Source organism: Rhinolophus sinicus, chromosome 7, assembly GCF_057876585.1.
Source record: "Rhinolophus sinicus isolate RSI-liver-muscle chromosome 7, RSI-T2T, whole genome shotgun sequence".
Taxonomy (NCBI): domain Eukaryota; kingdom Metazoa; phylum Chordata; class Mammalia; order Chiroptera; family Rhinolophidae; genus Rhinolophus; species Rhinolophus sinicus.
Window position 1 is genome coordinate 5,504,130 of NC_142507.1, and position 18,578 is coordinate 5,522,707.

The 18,578-nt window shown below is 37.4% G+C and overlaps 1 protein-coding gene and 1 long non-coding RNA gene across 4 annotated transcripts in view; one reads left to right on the forward strand and one right to left on the reverse strand.

Moving 5' to 3' along the window:
* LOC148757626 (uncharacterized) overlaps positions 1-18,578 on the forward strand; it is a 155,883-nt gene that overhangs the window by 27,087 nt on the left and 110,218 nt on the right. The gene's annotated exons all lie outside the window — the stretch shown is intronic.
* PKIA (cAMP-dependent protein kinase inhibitor alpha) overlaps positions 1,590-18,578 on the reverse strand; it is a 62,531-nt gene continuing 45,542 nt past the window's right edge. For 2 of the 3 annotated variants that reach the window (XM_019725652.3, XM_019725661.3), the window contains 2 exons: positions 7,129-7,306; positions 1,590-5,408 (listed from right to left, as the gene is read on the reverse strand). In XM_019725652.3, the coding sequence (XP_019581211.1) occupies positions 5,329-5,408; positions 7,129-7,279 (231 nt within the window). In that variant the 5' untranslated portion in view covers positions 7,280-7,306 and the 3' untranslated portion in view covers positions 1,590-5,328. Of the gene's footprint in view, positions 5,409-7,128; positions 7,307-14,153; positions 14,238-18,578 lie in introns of those variants that run through there. The other variant, XM_019725671.3, reaches the window with a different exon arrangement.

Genomic DNA, 18,578 nt, shown 5'->3' on the forward strand with positions numbered 1-18,578 from the left:
CACGTTTTAATTTCCACGTTGGCCGGGCTTCAGTAACGATTTCTGGAAGCCTCGGAGCTACCGAAGATGTTGTTTGTAATGAGAAAAATGTAATTGGAAGTCAACATGCAAAAGGGTAAGAAATAAAGAGGAGAAGCATGGAAATGGAGTGTAGATTACTATTTAGAGAAGCAGAAGAAGTAGGGAAGGCGAGAGGGGGGGCTTGAGAACTGGAGAACCTTTGTGGAAAAGGATAAAGTCGGTGAAGAGAAAAGGATAATTAACAGGCCCCCTGTTAATGTCAGGAAGAAAATGGTTTGGATATATGAAGGAATATATCCTAGACAGGAAATGTCCCCCGGGAGGTGAAAAAAGAGCACCGTGTAGCACTTACGTCTAAACTGAGGTTTCAAGCAATGAATGAGCATCGTTGTAAACAGCCACCCAAAAGGCAGCCAGAAGGAAGAGAGTTTGATTGGTTTTCATTGGGCAGAGATGGCAGAAAGAGAAGAAAGTACGGAAATTGCGAGCGACGAGGAGACACATTAACAATGGATTCGGGATGGGAAGGAGGCTTGCTGAGGAAATATCCATCTTGGTAGGATCAGAAAGTAGATGTGGTACAGATTAGAAAGTTACTGGGTTATAATCAGCTAGTTTTGTTAATTCTGACTTAAGGAGACATGGCCAGCATCCCAAGTCCCCTCATCCTGGACTCGGCAGATGCAAAAAATACCCACGGAGGAGAACACTTGAGATGGTACTAACGTGTTGCACTGGTTAGCATTTTCTCCCGCACCGCTGTGTCCTGTCTTTTCCTGTTACTCCGGTAAGATCTACAATCCTCTTTTGCCCCTTCGGCTTAAGACCTTCCCTGGACTCAGGCTGAGTGCTGTACGATGCTTCCTTCCATCTTGTTCACTGCTTGGTCCTTACTGCTTGTATGTGATGAAAATAGCATGACGGAAAGAGAGCAACACCAAGATAAAAGAAGCTAAACGTTCTTTGCTCCTTCACCCCCAGATGTTCTCCTTAATATAGTAAAACCCTGCGTGTCGGGGAGCTCTCCATTTTGTTTCGACTCATTGTAAAGCTTGTTGGTGGAGTGAAGGGGGCAGGTTCATCTGGGAATCTTGCCCTTCTAGATCGCTGGTTCTCAAGTTGTTGGGGGAGAGCATGGGAGGAAAATGAGAAATCAAAGTTGCGTAGGAGTGCTTTCAAGGAGAAGAGTGTTTGTGTGTGAATGTAGCTGTGCGAGGGCAAAGAGGGAGTGTTGGAAAGACTTTCGGAGATTCTGATAAACACCTGCCTTTCCTCTGATATTATTAAATCATTGTCTTGCAGGAGAGGAAGTAAGCGCTGCAGGAGTGATACTGGGGCTTACGATTTGGGGTAGGCTCTGGTCCATGATAAAGTCCAGGAAGTGGGCTCCCAGAGCGACAGGGCGGTGAAAACAATTGCAGTGAAAGCCGGGAAGAGGTGAGGCTGGCATGCTGGGCGTGACCAGGATAGGGTGGCTGAGGCTTCGGATTTCTCCTTTATCACCCACAGCGCTGTCTCGAGCACCAAGTACATAGAGTGCGTTCAATAAATACTCTTAATAGACTGTGTACATTTCAGAAAAATGTATTACTTTTAATATCAATTATGTGAGCATGCAAGTTTGCTAAATACAAAAGTCATACAAGCTCACAAATGACTTCAGAGACTGCCACTCTTAATTAGGGAACAATTTAGGGCCTATGAAGACATCATAAATCAGAGATCCTTCCTGTTTTCTCTTGATGACTATATATTTTCTCCCCATTATTGTAGGCTTCGCTCAGAAGCTTTGCTGCCTGCAGGCAGTTACATTTCTTTACCCATCGTTGCTTCTCTGAAGAGAAATAGCAATACCATTCATCTTCTAAAATGGTGCGTTTCCACTGGGTCTGGGTAACACTCAATTGTGCGGCATTTACAGTGTGCAGCTCTGGGCGTGTTGCCTAAAAATTGAAGGCTGCCTGTTATCGACTGGAAAAAAAGCATTTCTATGAATTTATGATAATATGTTAGCATAGGATGCTTACAACTGAATAAAGGTAAATTTGATAAGTTCACACTTGTAGCATATGAGTCAAAAAACTGAAATTGTTCTATCTCTAGTTAAATAAAATGGGTAGCATGAGACATAAACATCTGAACCATGCTAAAGTTAGACTATATGCCAGAAAAGTATATTCTGGGAAGTATAACTCAGAAAATACATTCTAATTTCTTTCTTTCTTTCTTTCTTTCTTTCTTTCTTTCTTTCTTTCTTTCTTTCTTTCTTTCTTTCTTTCTTTCTTTCTTTCTTTCGTTCTTTTAGAGCACTTTCTATGATCTAGACACATCCGTGTCATTACTCATACAGGTAACCTTGAGAAAAACAATTCCCCTTTCAGGGAGTCAGTTTTCTTCTTTGAAATATGGAGGCTGAACTAACCCATCTCTAAATATTCTCTTCAGATACCCATGCTCTGTAATTGGCTTTAGTTTTATGGCATGTGCAGTAGAAAGCTCCTTGGAGACAAAGATAGGTTCCTATCTTAATTTCATCCTTTAATAGCTTTTTAAGCTCAGAAACATTATACCGCATTAAGCCTCAATATCCTAATCTGTGAAATAGGATAACATTACCTCTTTAATTGAATTATTTGAGGATTAAATGGGAGAAAACCAGGGGTGCCAAAAAAATGTATACACGTGGACACTGTGGTCAGTGTTGCTCAAGCAGTAGTTCGTCGTCATCAGAAGTGTCTGGACGCTGATGGGAACCACTCTGAGCATCTCTTGTCATTGCAGAAGTCAAATGTGACTTGTATTCATCTTTTGTTATCGGTGTATATTGAGTATTACAATTTTAATAGTTTTTTTTCCTTTCTTAAAACGTGTATACATTTTTTTCTTTTTGGCACCCTCTGTCTGTGCTGGGAAGTGATGAGCATAAGGCTGCTTATTTAATAGGCATTCAATGTGTATCATAAAACCAATGCCTTAGTTTACGACCCTTTCCTCCTCTCCTTAAAAATTCAACTCCATGTATATTATTGACTTGCAAGTAAAAGACATTACAATAAAATTTGGAAAATACTGTGAACTTCCGCTGAGCAACCTTTGTAAAGTAGATGTTTTGGAAAGATTTTTATCTTTCAGCTTGGGAATGCCTCTGGGTTAGAACATAGCAAACAAAGTAGCAGTAAGAGGTCAAAATAATTCAAAAGCTCCATATGACTTCACAATTTAGCGGTATTATATATTCGCAGACAGCACATGCATTAATCATATTACAGCACACAGGAATATAAACCCGCCACATATACTCAGCACTAGTCCTAAACTTTACAAAACCACATAAAATCAGTTTGGAATTCCACAACTTTAGGATGAGGAAAACTTAACCGAGATTCATACGGAAGCTATGAGGGTAGTAAATGAGGATATTGAAAAAATGATTTTTTGGGTTGAATGTTTTAAATGGACTAGCAGAGATTGTCTAAAATAGCCTTAGGAACCTTTTTTTTTCCCACTTGTAAGTCTATTAATTGGTAGAGTCGTTTGAATTTTAACTGGACATTTTGGGCCTTAATGGGTTCAATAGAAGGAAGTACTCTAAAACTTAATTTTTCCTCTTTCTGTTTTCTGAGAGAAACGTGTCATCCTATTAACACGTTTTCTAGTCATGTAGGATAGAGGACCAAATGATACCCATACCCTCATCCCTCTCTTTTGAAAAGTACCGTAAAGGCAGATGAGGGCAGACGTACCTTCATCGTAATGCAAATACGAAGGAGGGCTGAGTTGTTTATGTGCAGATGGGTTACCTGGTGAAACCTGTTTATGCTACTTCACACGGGACTGCATCTAAGACCTGGGGGACAGTTAAGTGGGCTCTTTATTGTAAAAGGTCTTCCTGTTGTCTGCTATTTGTCCAGTAATTCATGAGCCATTGGCATATTACTGGTTCCTTGTTTATTACCACTGAGACATGAGTTCATAATACTGTCCAGAGGGATTACACAGCTCACAGAAACTTTCCATGTAAGAACCAGAATGTCAAAACAGCTGAGGCCATCAACAGTATTAATGAGTATTAATGAGGATTCTGTTAGCTTCTAATGATGATGATTATATCAGAATGCAATTCACGCTGATTATTAGTAAAAGTTTACAAACATTAAAAAGTGCATAATAACATTTGGATCTGATAGGGCTGAAAAAAGACATGAAAAACAACACGAGGGCTTTACTTTTGTGATTGGTGCCCACATGATTGCAAGGAGATCCTTTTCTCCACCTTTTCCAGCTCCCTGGAGAGAAGCTGTGCTCAAAATTTAAACAGTAGCATACAGCGTGTGGGAAATTTGATTCCATAACAAGAACACATTTCCAGTTGTTAGCATTATCATCTTGGCTTCTCTTTCCCACCTTCCTAAATTCTCCAAAATCCTCAAAGTTCTCCACTGGGGAATAAAATAAAATTTGCGGATCGAATTGGGGTCTGTGCAGACACCGAACTGAATTCAGGTAATATTCACATTAATGGATATTTTTCAAATACCTGTATCATAAAAGCAAAGGGGACTTGATGAATCTGTTAGACTTCAGTCAATTCATCAGCAGTGAGTCAAGGGGAAAGATTAAGTTTAAAAAAAACAAAACAAAACAGAAAAACTGTGATCTATCCTGGGTACACCACCACACAATGGAAAAGAAAAGAAGGCAGCCCTTTTAAAAATGAGTGGTATAAAAATTCACAGTAACGTACATTTTTTTTTTGTTTTTCATGAGCAATCAAAGAAGGAGGGCAGTGCCGAGCATCTATATTGTACGATACAAAACAGTGTGAATAACACAGCAGGAACACACGGGTACGTAACGCTGAAAACAGTGCTTTCTGGATGGTTCTCTTACTGGGTGAATACCTGGGCCAGAGCTACTGAAACTCTGGGGTTCCACCAACCCTTTGCAATTAGACACAATGAAATCCTCTGACATTGTGAGGGGCCAGATGCTACAGGAAGAATCATCATCCAGGTCGGTGCTACTCTCTACAAGCATTTCATCACGTGGTCAAGTGAAAGGATCCGTACAAAAATGACACCCAAACACAAGCCACATGCTTTCAGCCATTGCTAATGACAGAGGTAGAGAAAAGTCTGTCTGCAGCCACAGCCTCTGCCCCCATTTTCAACAGGACGGTGAGCAGGATCCTGCAATGCAGCACAGCCATTTTCTGTTTCCCCTTTTCCCTCTCGGGCACAAATGCATCCCAGCCAGGCCTGGAGATTGGAGACATGGTCAGGTGTGGAGGAAGATCAAAGGGGGGTGTTAGCTTTCAGATTTTGCTGCTTCCCCCTGAGCTTCCCCACTTTGTTCTGTCTTATTTCGCTGTGCATCTTCTTCACCTTCTGTAAGAAACAATGAAAAAAGGATAAAAACTATTATTTATAGTTACCCACTATCCATATATCACATTGGAAATTTAAGAAATATTCCCAAAGTCTGAAATCCTCATAGAGACAAGTGTATTTTCTTGGTAATGAATTACCCATCAAGAAAACAGCTCAATTGTTTCAAGGGCTGCCTCATTTTGGTTCTGTGAATTTGGACAGCATGGCTTAACAACAAAATAATACAGAATTTTCACAGAGGTTAGTTATCATCTATGCTTTTGATAAATAACTAGGATATCTCATGGCCAGGTGATATCATATAGTTTCATGGGTAGCAGAAATCACAAGTGTCTTTAGGCTGAAATCAGAAGTGGGGAGCAAGTTTACCTTTTTACTTCTATCTTACTTTAATAACTTTTTAAAAATTGCATTTTATATTATAGCGCTTGATGATAACCTTGATGATTTCTCAGAGGTTTAATTAGTTTAAATTAAAAGCAACAGTAGAAGATGAAAGGGCGTTATGCCAGCTGGCCAGCCCCTTATTATACAGTAATGATGGCCTCTGATCTGCCCTTAGAGAAGAAACGCAGGACTCCAATAAAACTGCCCTCATAACTGTACTCTCTGCAGTGATTTCAGCTAGTGACACAGCACATTCTGAAATTAAACAATACTTTCTCTCAATATTCTGTCCTTTTTGCTGAATATAAGCTGTAGGCAATCCTCGATTCAAAGATACATATATTTGCATATATTAGTTCATTATTAAGCAACCAATATGGCTGAGTGGACAAAATATTAGGAGGTGTTTCAATAATGTAAAATATAACAACGTTTGCTAAGAGTTTGTTGCCATAATTCCAATGGCTAGAGATAAGTGGGCTGGTCCATTCGTTAGATGGGAATGTTGAAAAGCAACTTCTCCTGGACTCTTAACAAGTACACACAAAACATTATCACCATACACACCATGCCTTAGGGAAGTTAAAGTAGCTCTTTTACATTAAAAAAAAAATAAAATCTGTTCTAACAGGGTTCCGAGGCTATGACCAGGCATTATATAGCATTTTCACACATTACTTTCATTATTATAGCACTGAATAGGCTCCCAAGTAATGCAGGTGGATTGAATCTGAGATGTGTACGTGCAACAAGAACGTGATAAACAGGAGAAGCTCTCAGTCACCAAAGGCCTGGAGTCAGCTGAGGGAAGATTCAAGAGAGTCGAATATTTAAAGATGAAAGTGACCACATAAATACAAGATGAGGGATTTAACTCCCATGGGGCTTGGGATTTTCTAGGTGACACTTCTAGAGACTTTGTGGGGACACTTCTCAGGGCTTAGACTAATGCTACAAACATGGAGCCGTGGCTAAATAGATGGTTGTTAACAGGTCCGGATAAACAGGGGACAGGAAAATTGTTGAGCATAAACTAAAAAGAAGCTGAAACACTCAGGGATGATAAACATCTCAGCTACCGATGTTTTGTTTGTCATTGTATGTTTGTCAGTATTGTACAGCATTTGAGTGGGAAACCCTGTAAAATGAAGTCATCGCATATGGAGTGGGGGTGATTGAGTCATAGATTAGTCCTTGGCTTTTCTCTTGCCTTCGGCAATGTTTGTAACTCTATTCAGTTGCTTTCGAAGGTGGTTTTTCATGCCGTGGTCCTACTTTGGCTCATGCTGCAAATCATTCCATGTTCATAGAGAGATGGGTGTCAACTCACCTGTCTTGTTGATATCAAGACCTGCCAATTTCAGGGCTAATTCATTGCTGTTGCCACTTGCAGAGGAAACCAGGATGTCATGTATTGCATTTCGTCTACCTGTTCTTCCTGAAGCAATAAAATCTGCATATGTAGTTTCCACATCAGTCATTGCTAACAAATATCCACATAGCAGGGACTAAAAAACAGAGAAAAATTAATAGGTTAATATAATGTTGGTCAATGGTAAACATTTAACAAAGATGCTTGTTAAATTACTGGCCAAACAATATGAATGTGAAGTAACTGTCTTGCTCACATGTCTGCAAAGCAAGCAATACTTTGATTCTTGATCAAGGGTCAGGGAACTTTTTCTGTAAAGGGCCTGATGGTAAATATTTTAGGCTTTGAGGGACACATGGTCTCTATCCCAACTACTCAGCTCCGTGCTTATAGTGCAAAAGCAGTCAATATAGTAAACAAATACAGTAAACAAACTGTATTTACAAAAATAGGCATAGGGCCCGATTTGGCCTGCATGCCATCGTCTGTGGACACCTGGTTTGGGTCATACAATTCTCCTTCTCTACTACCATTTTAGCCATTCTTCAACTCCAGAGGGGAGACCTTGACATCAGTAGCATACCAAGGTGTGTGTGTGTGTGTGTGTGTGTGTGTGTGTGTGTGTAGTGGATGTGGTCCATCCCAGAGGTAAGGAGTAAGCAAATGTACCGTCTGCCGGAAGTCTAAGAACAATATTAAAATTGACCAAAATGCAGTTTGCTTTTTATTATCACCATTCACCCACAACTCTAAAGGATGCCAGCATCAAATACTGCTCCCAGTCTGGGAGGACAGCTCCCTTTGTGGCCTCCTTCATAAGCCATAGCTTGAGAGGAATAACAGTCTTTCTTGACTGACTCTTTGAAATAAAATTTCAGATTTACCAAGGAGTCACTGAAAGTGAGTTTTTCCAAGCTGACTTGGTGATACACATACTTCATAAAAGATATAATGAAGAAAAATATTTTTGAGGTAAAATATGAGATGTGAGGATCAACCAAAGAACACCACATGAAAATCTTTAATTTCTTTTTCTCTGTTTCAATGTATATCCTTCCCTGAAGGTCAAAAGAGGAATGCACACCAAGATAGAAATAATGAAGATTGTTGCGCTAATTTGTTTAAACAGAACTTTTAAAGGACATAATTTCCCCCCTATTCCTAAACATTCCAATTACATTGTACATATAGTTTAAGATTAAAAACTTATGTGAATAATCAAGAGAAAGGACTCTCTAAAATATAAGAAATGTGGAGGAAGCCAAAATGGCGGAACCCGTACATCATTACGGAAATGCATGCTGGCACGCAGAGATAATTGATGTCCTGTACAGTGTACTTTAGAATGGCATCCCGTAGCACATTCCTCTAGGCTTAGTTTCCCTGCCAATTGGCCAGGGAGCTGTTAATTCAATCTGGAGAAACTTTTTATATTCCCTCTTCTTTAAGAGGAAGCTGAAACAGGAGAGAGGGAGGGATAGCATAATACAAAGTTTTGAAATAGGAAATATATGTATACTGCGTGCTTTACTGGGACTGTATCATAGATAACATTGGTTTCCATTTACTCAACTATACCTACCATTCTTTTTTTATGAGACTATGACTTAATGGTTGCTATCATTTCATTTAAAATTTCAAAGGACTCCTGAGAAGATTCTGGGTTTAGTGCTGTATCTGCCACTGGGTCAAGGAGTGACTTAGGAAAAGCACTTGACTTCCTGGTCTTCCGCGTTCTAATAAGTGGGACAGCTGGATGACATGATCATTAATGGTATTTCACAAGAAGAGGTAAAGACAATGATCGTTTAAAACGATCTCAGTTCTAAAATCTTGAACTTGGAAATTCCCTTCTGTGGCCATAATCACCTATTCTTTTTCTTTTCCTCTTTCTCTTAATGAATCTGTTCTTCACATTGGTCATATCTTTAATTCTTTTAACCCTTTTTATTTTACTTTCTCTAGATCCTGTCTGGCTCAATTGCCCACCACTTCGTGTAGCTTCTAATTAGAATCAAGAAGTCCCTTTGATCTGCGGTCCCCTTGACCTTCCTAAGCCTCACCTGGGAAAACAGCACCACACACTTTCTCTGATCTCATTACTAGGAGGCCAAGTGTTACCAGAAAAAGTCACAAAATTGTGCCAATTGGCTCCACTAGAAATTTTTGACACTATTATTAGCATACACTGTGAGTTGTTGGGAAATTCTTTTGTTCACCTCTAGTTGACTCTTCCTTAAGCTTTTCTCTGTGGGAAGGATTCCAAACCCTTTCCAGTCCACACAATGAGACACTACCTGCCCTAAGAGATAACTGCATCTTCTTTTTCTGAGAAGATATAGGACATCTGCTGCAAGTTCTCTTAACTCTCTTCCTCTCTCCAACACAATTCTCTGTAAATCACTATTCTTTCTTTTTTAGGCATGTTCTTGATTCTGTTTCCTATCATCTCCTATAGGACCTTGCTCCATCCTTTTTTTTTTTTTTTTTGTTCCTCATAAATTTGAGTCTTCTTTCTCCTCTGGATTTCTCCCTCAGGTTTCTCAGCATGTTCAATTCTTCTTTTACTAAAAAAAAAAAAAAAAAAAAAGAAAAGAACTAACCACTAACCATTCAAACAAATACTCTTTCCTCAACTTTCATTCATCTTTGCTCCAACTAATCTCTTTCCTTCACTAAACTTCTCAGAAGGGTTCAGCTGTTTTTATTTTTCACTTTCTTTGAACAAATCTTCAGAATTTGTATTTCATTGGCTTTTATATAGTTTATTTCGTGGAGACTTCTTTCTTATAGATCTTCGCAATGACCGGTGTTAATATTAAGTAACAGCTTAATGTTAAAGTTTTTACGTGAGTGCCCATCCTATTTGAGTTCTGTACAGTGCATGACACTGCCAGGTACAGTCTCCTTGAAACTCTCCCCGCACATATAGCAAGTTGTAGAGGAGAGTTTCTTATTATTCAAATCTAGACTTTTCCTTTCCTTGTTATGCTATGTCTAATTGCTGAGTACTCAGGTCTTCATGTATCAATTGTGATCAATATTCTTAGTTCTCAAGGCAGCTATGAGAATTTCTTTGGATTATGTATCTAAAGAGCCTAACACAATGTTTGGCACATGGTAGGTAGGTGCTGATAAAAACAAAAAAACAAACAGCTGTCGCTTTCTTAGTTTCCATGATACCTTACTATCCTGGATCCTTCCTACTCGACCTTTGCGTTCTTCACAGATTTCTATTCCTAGGGTCATCTGTTGAAGTGAGGTCACATTTTTAGGGACTTAGGACCAATTCTTGACTTTCTTTACTTTCTGACTTGACTAACTCATCTAATCCCGTGGCATCTAATACCTTATACGGAGAGTACAAAAGTGTGCACCCCCTCTTCAGACTGTTCTCCCAACCTCCCCCCGCACAAGCACCACTGCTGCTGAATAGGTGTTCCCACTTGGTTTTGCACAAGCATTTCAAATTCAATAAAATCAAACAAAACAACAACAAAACACACAAATAGAGAAAATGGCCTCATTAACACACTGTGTTGGAGCATCTTTTTACTTATTTCTTCCGCTCGATATCCATGTCTACTCACTTGCCCAGGTCATGTTGGTCTTTATTTGATGTCCCTCATATTTATTTCTTGTAAAACATAGGAACAACTCTCACCAGGATTATTGCTGAGTTATTCCACGATCTGGGAAGAACTCACTTTTGCTGCTTAAATTTCAACCACCCACTCTCGTACTTAAGTATGTTGCAGAACAATGCACAATATTTCCCAGAGCTGCTGGTGCATTTGTTCAAGTCTGTGATTCCACTAGGAATGCCTTCTCCTAACGAACTTGCTTGTTGAAGTGGATTCAGCCTTCAAAATCCAGCCAAATATCATCTTCTCTTTGTATTCTTTTCCCTATCTCTTCAGCTAGCGCTCCCACGGGCCTTGGTTTGTGCCTGTACAGGACTCTTCATTTTAACTAACATTATGGTGACTTCTCCTTCTAGACAGCTCACAACCTCTTACAAGACAGGACCTGCATTTTGTTAATGTTTTAATTACATACAATTCCTAGCAGAGTCCTTTGCACATTGTCAGTGCTAAGCAAAAGTATGTTGAATAGAACTGAACAATGTGGAAGAAATATATTAATCACTTTTCATCGGTAGGCTCTGAGAACTTCCCTATTCCCTAATGATACTAAATTACCAAATCCTAAAAATCCATTAGTTTTTATAGGTGAAGAATCTGAGCACTAGGTAATTCAAGTGATTTGCCCATCTTCACAAAATTAATTAAATGTCTAGAATGAAGGTCTGCAAAATCCCAGGCAACTTTTTCTGCTTTACCAAGTTGCCTGTCTGTGAATAAGTCAGGATTTTGAACAAAGTTTTTGACCTTGGGGTAATTCAGTGCTGTTAGGTATAAAGATATTTTCATTATCTACTTCACCACCATTAACCAACAGAGCATTTAGTTTCTCACCTACTATAAAGATTTAGAATTGGACATGCCCATCAACCTAGCAAATACAGAGGGTGCCAAAAAAATGTATACGCATTTTAAAAAAGGAAAACTGTATTAAAAATTGTAATACTCAATATATACCGATAACAAAAGATGAATACAAGTCACATTTGACCTCTGCAATTACAAAAGGTGCTCAGAGTGGTTACCATCAGCGTCCAGACACTTCTGATGACAGTGAACTACTGCTTGAGCAACGTTAACCAAAGTGTCCACTTGTATACATTTTTTTGGCACCCCTGGTATATATCTCATAAAACTTTCGGGGAGGTGAAGTTAACAGGAATGAGCTCTTCTCACAATCACTGATTGTCTTTCACTAAGTCTCTTTATGGCTTTTCAAAACATAGGGCTTAAAAAAAGCACAACTGATATGTCTCATCTGATAGCAATGCTACAAAGTAGGTGAAAATGTCCTCATTTTCAGATAAAGACAGTAAGTCTCTGAGATGTTCAGTGACTGCTAAATAATACACATAACTATGACTTACGCCCAGGTCTGTGAGTTTTACATAAAAACATGATATTTTGCAATAAAGGTCCTTGTTTCTTGCCATTATCATTTTTTTTTAATGTAGACTATAATATTGCATATGCACTGAGGATTTACATGTAATTCATTTTTCTGATAACAGTTTTAAGGAGATTTGAAATATCAAGAATGATACAGAAAAAAGTGGTGACATTGTCCATGAGGATATTTGAATTTAAAGAAGGTATACTCTGTTATGACATGCATATCTGAGAATGTGAAAAAAAAATCCTGGTGGTTAATTCCCCTTATGAGATGGGAGCCAACAACTTAATTTGAATTTTCACTTAGTGTATTCCTAAGTAATGAGCACAGGAAACAAGAAACAGGGTTGTGAAAGGTGGAAATGTGCATTGTGTCCACCTTTAAAATGTGTGCATATAGATTTAATTGAATTGAGTGAAAGATAATGATGATTGTGAGAAGAGCTAATTCCTGTAAATGTTTCCCCTTAAGTGTTTATGAAATATATTTGCTAGATTGATGTGCATCCAATTTTAAACCTTAAAGGTAAGATAGAAACTAAATATTGGGCATTCAATTATACCGTGTTTACCGGAAGATAAGACCGAGCCAGACAATCAGCTCTAATGCGTCTTTTGGAGCAAAAATTAATGTAAGACCTGGTCTTATTTTAATATAAGACTGGGTATAATATAATATAATATAAATAATATAATATAATACCAGGTCTTATATAAATTTTTGCTCCAAAAGAGGCATTAGAGCTGATTATCTGGCTAGGTCTTATTTTCGGGGAAACATGGTAGTAGCCATTATAATAATTATTATAATAGTTACTATTGTAGAAGTACTATTTCGTTTTTATTACATTTTCTTTCTCCAGGCAATAGACTTATTTTTCAGTAAAAAAGAACAATAACTGACAAATAGTACATATACCAATAGGTGAATGAAGGAAGAATCCAATTATATTTTTAAACAGAATATATAGTTGCTGTGAACTCTATATTTTTTCTCTCTCTCCATGATTAGAGTTCTTTTACTGAATTCCCATTAAGTGCTCAAAATAGTTATTTTACACACATGGCAGCTATGTTATTTTTTCTTTCCGTTAAACATGCAGACACAGCTCTGCAATTTAATGCTATGATGACCGGAGACTGGAAATATCTTTCACACCAAAAATGCCACTATAAAACGACTTGAACTTTTGCTCAGAAATTCCAGGGAAACTGTTGTCAAGTGATTATTTCTGACAGATATTCGCCTCAAAATGACAAAAGTAAAAAAAAAAAAAAAATCTAATAAATGTCAACCTCTGGTTGAGGGTTAATAAAGTAGCAATTAACGCAGCTTCTGGCCATATAAAAATAATCAGAATAAAACCTAGAATATTTACCAAAAGTGGGCTTTGATTCTTCACTCGAGTTTTCCCTGTGTATGTTGCTATATAATTAGAATTTTCTATACATGACAAATGGCATTATTGAATATAAACAAGATAATATGGTGTTACATTTTTTTGTACCCAGTCATACAAAAGAACCAGTTATGCTATGATTCAGTCCAAATACAGAGCAAAAATGACACTTTATTATTTAAATACTGTATTATTTCAAGGTAGATTAAAGTATAAATCTCTAAATATTGGTATCTAAAAATCCAATCAAAATTCATGACTAAGAAATAAGCTTGCTTTTTGTCTTCCTCCTTCTTAAAAAAAAAAGCCTCACTTTCTCATTCTTTAACGAAAGAAACAATGTACTGGTATTCTAAAAATTCTTCATTTGTATAATGGCTTTCTAAACTGAGATTCATGATCTGTGTTGGTCTTTGCCTTCTTTTTGCCCTCTATCTTTTTAAATATCATCTACAGAAATTATTTGAGAAAATAAACCCGAAGATTTTCCTCTAGTAGAATTTAGCTTTAGGTAGATTGCCCAAGGCTAGGAAAAGTGTGTACTTACGTCTCCTACATGAAACAAATTGAAGTGTTCCACATAGATGTATCCTAGAAATAGGGCCTATGAAGCTGCTAAAACGATTTTTATAGTGACATTGAGTCATGAGCCAAATGGTGACTGGATAACATGCTAATTTTACTCCTGTAAATGGGGACACATGAAATGAGACTCACAGACTTGGAAGAAAGAATGGAGAGAATGCCATCCGCAGGCACTGCAGACTTCTTTCTCTCTAATATGAACGATAGGGTTTATTTTAAGTTTAAAAGAGAAGGAAAATCCTTCCTGTCCCATTACTACAAGCGCAATTATATAACTTGTCAACTGTTACTTTATTAAATCATGTGAAGTGTTAAAAGCCCTTAAGTAAATGACTGTGTGTGGTTGGTCTCCATTAGTGTTTCTGAAGTGTTTTGATCTCAGATTTTCATTACATTCTCAAAAATTACTGAGAAGTCCAGTGAGCTTTTGTTTCTATGGTTATATTTGCCAATATTTACCATATGAGAAATTAAAACTGAAAACAATTAAATGTTTATTAATTACTTAAAAACATATAATTAAGCATTATATGTTTCCATAAATATTTTTAATGAAATGAAATGTATTTTCCAAAGCAAAGAAAAAAAAATGACAAGAATGGTGCTGTTTTACATTTTGCAATTCTCTGGCTTAATTTTGCAAATGGCTGGCTTAATAAAAGACATCTGGTTTCTCATATCTGCTTCTACAATCAATCTGTCTCAATATGTTGTTTTAGCTGAGGTATATGAAGAAAATCTGGCCGCACACAGATTTTTTTTTTTTTTTAATTTGGAAACATGAGGAGGATTTTAATAGCCTTTTGGGATCATTGTGGATTTTTAAAAATTTTGCAGTGTGGAATCTAAAACCATATTAATATGCTTTCCATACTCTTATTTTATTAATATCTATTGTATACTTTGCACTTTAAATGGATCTTTTACCGATACATATATATTTATTAACATCAAGCATTGGTCATTTGGTAAATATTCGTTTATTGGATTACACAAAATTTCCAAATTCTATCATATTTCATTAAACAATATTACATTTGTTAGTAAAGCCACCTATTTCACCAGAAAAGCCTTTATGAATTGGGAAATTGACAAGTTCACAGGGGCGGATAAAAGTTTTCCAAAATTGTGATTTTTGTTTGAAAGCTCAGATGTTGGCACCAGATACAGTTGGATTTGCTTCCCTTGAAGTGACAAGCTCACTTTGTTCCTTTTCAAGAAAATCTCTGCCAAATATCCAAGTTTGAAAATCCAGTTTGCCTGTCAGTTGTTCTTTCAAGTCAAAATGGTGATTCACGAAAAAAGTGGCTAGTTTTGTTCTCAATCCAAAGCAGTCGCACAAGTGCTTTCCTTGAGACAACTGTGCACTTTGGTAGGTGACAGAAGTGCCTTATGCGACTTCCCATCTTATCACACAGAATTTTAAAAAGACCTGTACTTAAGGTCGAGATTTGACAAAGCTCTTATTTTTTTTACTGCTTCATCAAGTTCATTCTTTAGGTAAATCTTGCATTTAAGAAATTCTGTGAGTGTGTGCTGGTGAAAAATGTCAGGGTTACTAGTAGAGTTTGGTGTCACTGACTGGATTAGCACTGAGGTGTCAGCATTTCCCGCCCCCGCCCCCACCCACCATGCTTTTGCACTGTAGTGCAATTGTCAGACGAGTGAATAGGGCAGATAGCTTGAGTGTCATTGTGAAAATTATTTTAAACTTGTGAACCTATTGAAAGTGTCTCAGGGACTGACTGAAATGCTTTGGGGGAACATGCAGAAATCTGGGGACCAAATTTTGAGAATGATGTAGTGAAAAGAAAGCTATCCAAGGAACACTATAGATTCCAGAAGGAAATCCTTGTGTAAAGAGTTTAACTAAGCAAATATTTAACTCCTAAAATACTATGGAAGTATCAACTGATCTATTCCCATGCTAAATATTATCCTTTTTCCCCCTCCTTTCTTTTCCTGTATAAGGATATGACAATCTTAAAAACAACCTGGTACCTTATTTCCAAAAAATCTTCTTAACCTCACAAACCAGAGGGCTCTGAATTAAGTCTCATGAGCGCAGGACAAGATTCCAGAAATGGACGCTGCTTCAGCTCCCTTTCCACTTGAGTTGGTCTATTTTCTAGTCACACTTCGGAGTGAATAACAGCAAAGAGAAAATCAAGAACCATAACTCTTATTAGCAACAAGATAATTTGAAAATGTCCACAAGTCACCTCTGTTCAGGCAGTTACGGTTCCGACACCAGGTCATGGCATGGCATGCTCTGGAGTGCCACCTGCTGTAAAAGGGACCTTTGTGACACTTCAGAGGAGTGTGGACAGTGTCCTATCAAAAGCACACTTAAAAAAGTGGCCTCACGTACTGAGTAGTATCACAGAGATACGTCAACAGGTATTAACTAGGTCACGCCACAACTTTTTTATTCTAAACCCAAGGCATTGATCTTTTTATCACAAAACATTGCCAGAATAAATTTTTCCCAATATTGAGAAAGAAATAGGCTATGTTTTAATGTTTTCACTATCAGTTTTTGACTCATACTACTAGAGAGCATAAATAGCCAATCTACTTTAGTTGGGGGAAGTTCTTCACGACTTCCCTGATTTGAACTGTGTAATAAAAATTCTCATTCAAGAAAGTTCCAATATTTGATACTCATGATTGTTCCTCTCAATCTATTCCTTCTCATCAATTTATTTCTGATCCTCGATGTGATCATTGCGACCCTTATGCCTTCATTCCGTGTGTGTGTGTGTGAGATCTGTATATATATAATCTTCCTTTTTTGACATGGGCACATTTTCATATTGTTTTGTAAATTAATAACCTAGTCAATTGTATCATTACTTAATGTCTTCTCTCAAACTTTCTTTAGCCAACATTCAAATCCTGTTCTTTCTTTCCACAGTGCTTAACAAATCAAAACTTTATAATGAGAACTCAGCCTATAAATGTTAAGAAGCCAGAAACACACAGGCTATCTTCCTTTTGGATATATTTTTGCTGTCTAATTAGGCAAGTGACTCATAAATCCCTTTGCTTGTTTCTAGCAGACCTCTTTACCACAGCTAACAACAACAATTGCTTTATTTTTCTGTGCTTCTTCAGTCTTCTATATTTTACTTTCTCACTTTTCAGAGAGCATCTTGCCTATGGACTTTATGAAGATCAGGGTCATCCTACATAAATTAATTCTCCTGTATCATCACACACAAGTCATCCCACTCTTGATTCAAGAGTCCATGTGCCCACCAGTAACTCCTGACCGGTGCTCTTGATTTTATCTTCTTTCTCGTCATCGTTCTTCAATTCTGCCTTGTGCTTCCAGAGTTTGTTTTCTCTATTTCTCCAATGCCTATAAAATGGCTTACATTTTCCCCGTTATAAAATATATGACATCTTTTAACCCTGTATGTTCTTTAATATTCTCACCTGTTTTATTTGTTACTTACTCCCAAACTTACAGGAATAGAGGTGGATACTAATTGTTCCTGCTTCCTCTACATTGCTTTATTTTTAATTCCTTTGAAATTTGACTCATATATCTATTAATTTCCTAAAATTGTTTGCTTGAAGAAAAACTGTTATAATCACAACATTCAATGGCCTTTTCACAACAATGATCTGTATCCAATTGTATACAGCATTTTACAATATCACTCCTCTCTTGAAATATTTTTGTTCCTTGACTGCCACAGATACTGTACTCTTGGTTCCTCCATAATCTTCTTCTTACATGTCTTCTTTTTCTTTTCCCCACTTAAACACTCTTTATTCTCTTTCTTGTTCTTTATGTTCTGTGTGGTAATCACATTTACCCCAATAGCCTTAACTGCCACCTGCATATATGTGACTATCAAATCTATACATTTGGGGACTGATATTTTTCTGAATTGTAGTTTGAGAGTTTTTACTGCCTGTTGGTATTCCACCATTGATTCCCCACGAAAACCCAAGTTTAGTAAGTTCAAAATAGAATCTCTTGCTGCATCGCCACCTTCCCTCTCACAACTAGTCATTCTCTTCATGGTTTAGTGTATGATCACAACTATCTTCTCGGGCACCTAGGATGGAAATCTTAGAATTGTCTTCAGTTGCACCATCTCACTCATTCTTCACATCCAGTCATTTTTTAAACTTCATTGTTTGAATTCGGTCCATTCCATGTCACTTTAATTTTCATTTCCATTCTTTTTTTTCTGGTCATTACCTTCATCATCTCTTTCTTGACTATTGCAGTTTTGGGCTAACTACTCACTTATTTAAATCTATTCTTCTCCAACTTACTCTTTACACTGTCACCGGAGTTGAGTTGATAAAACATAAAGTGCTCAACAATTCTCAGTGGCCCCTGGAAACCCACAAAACGTAGTTCAAT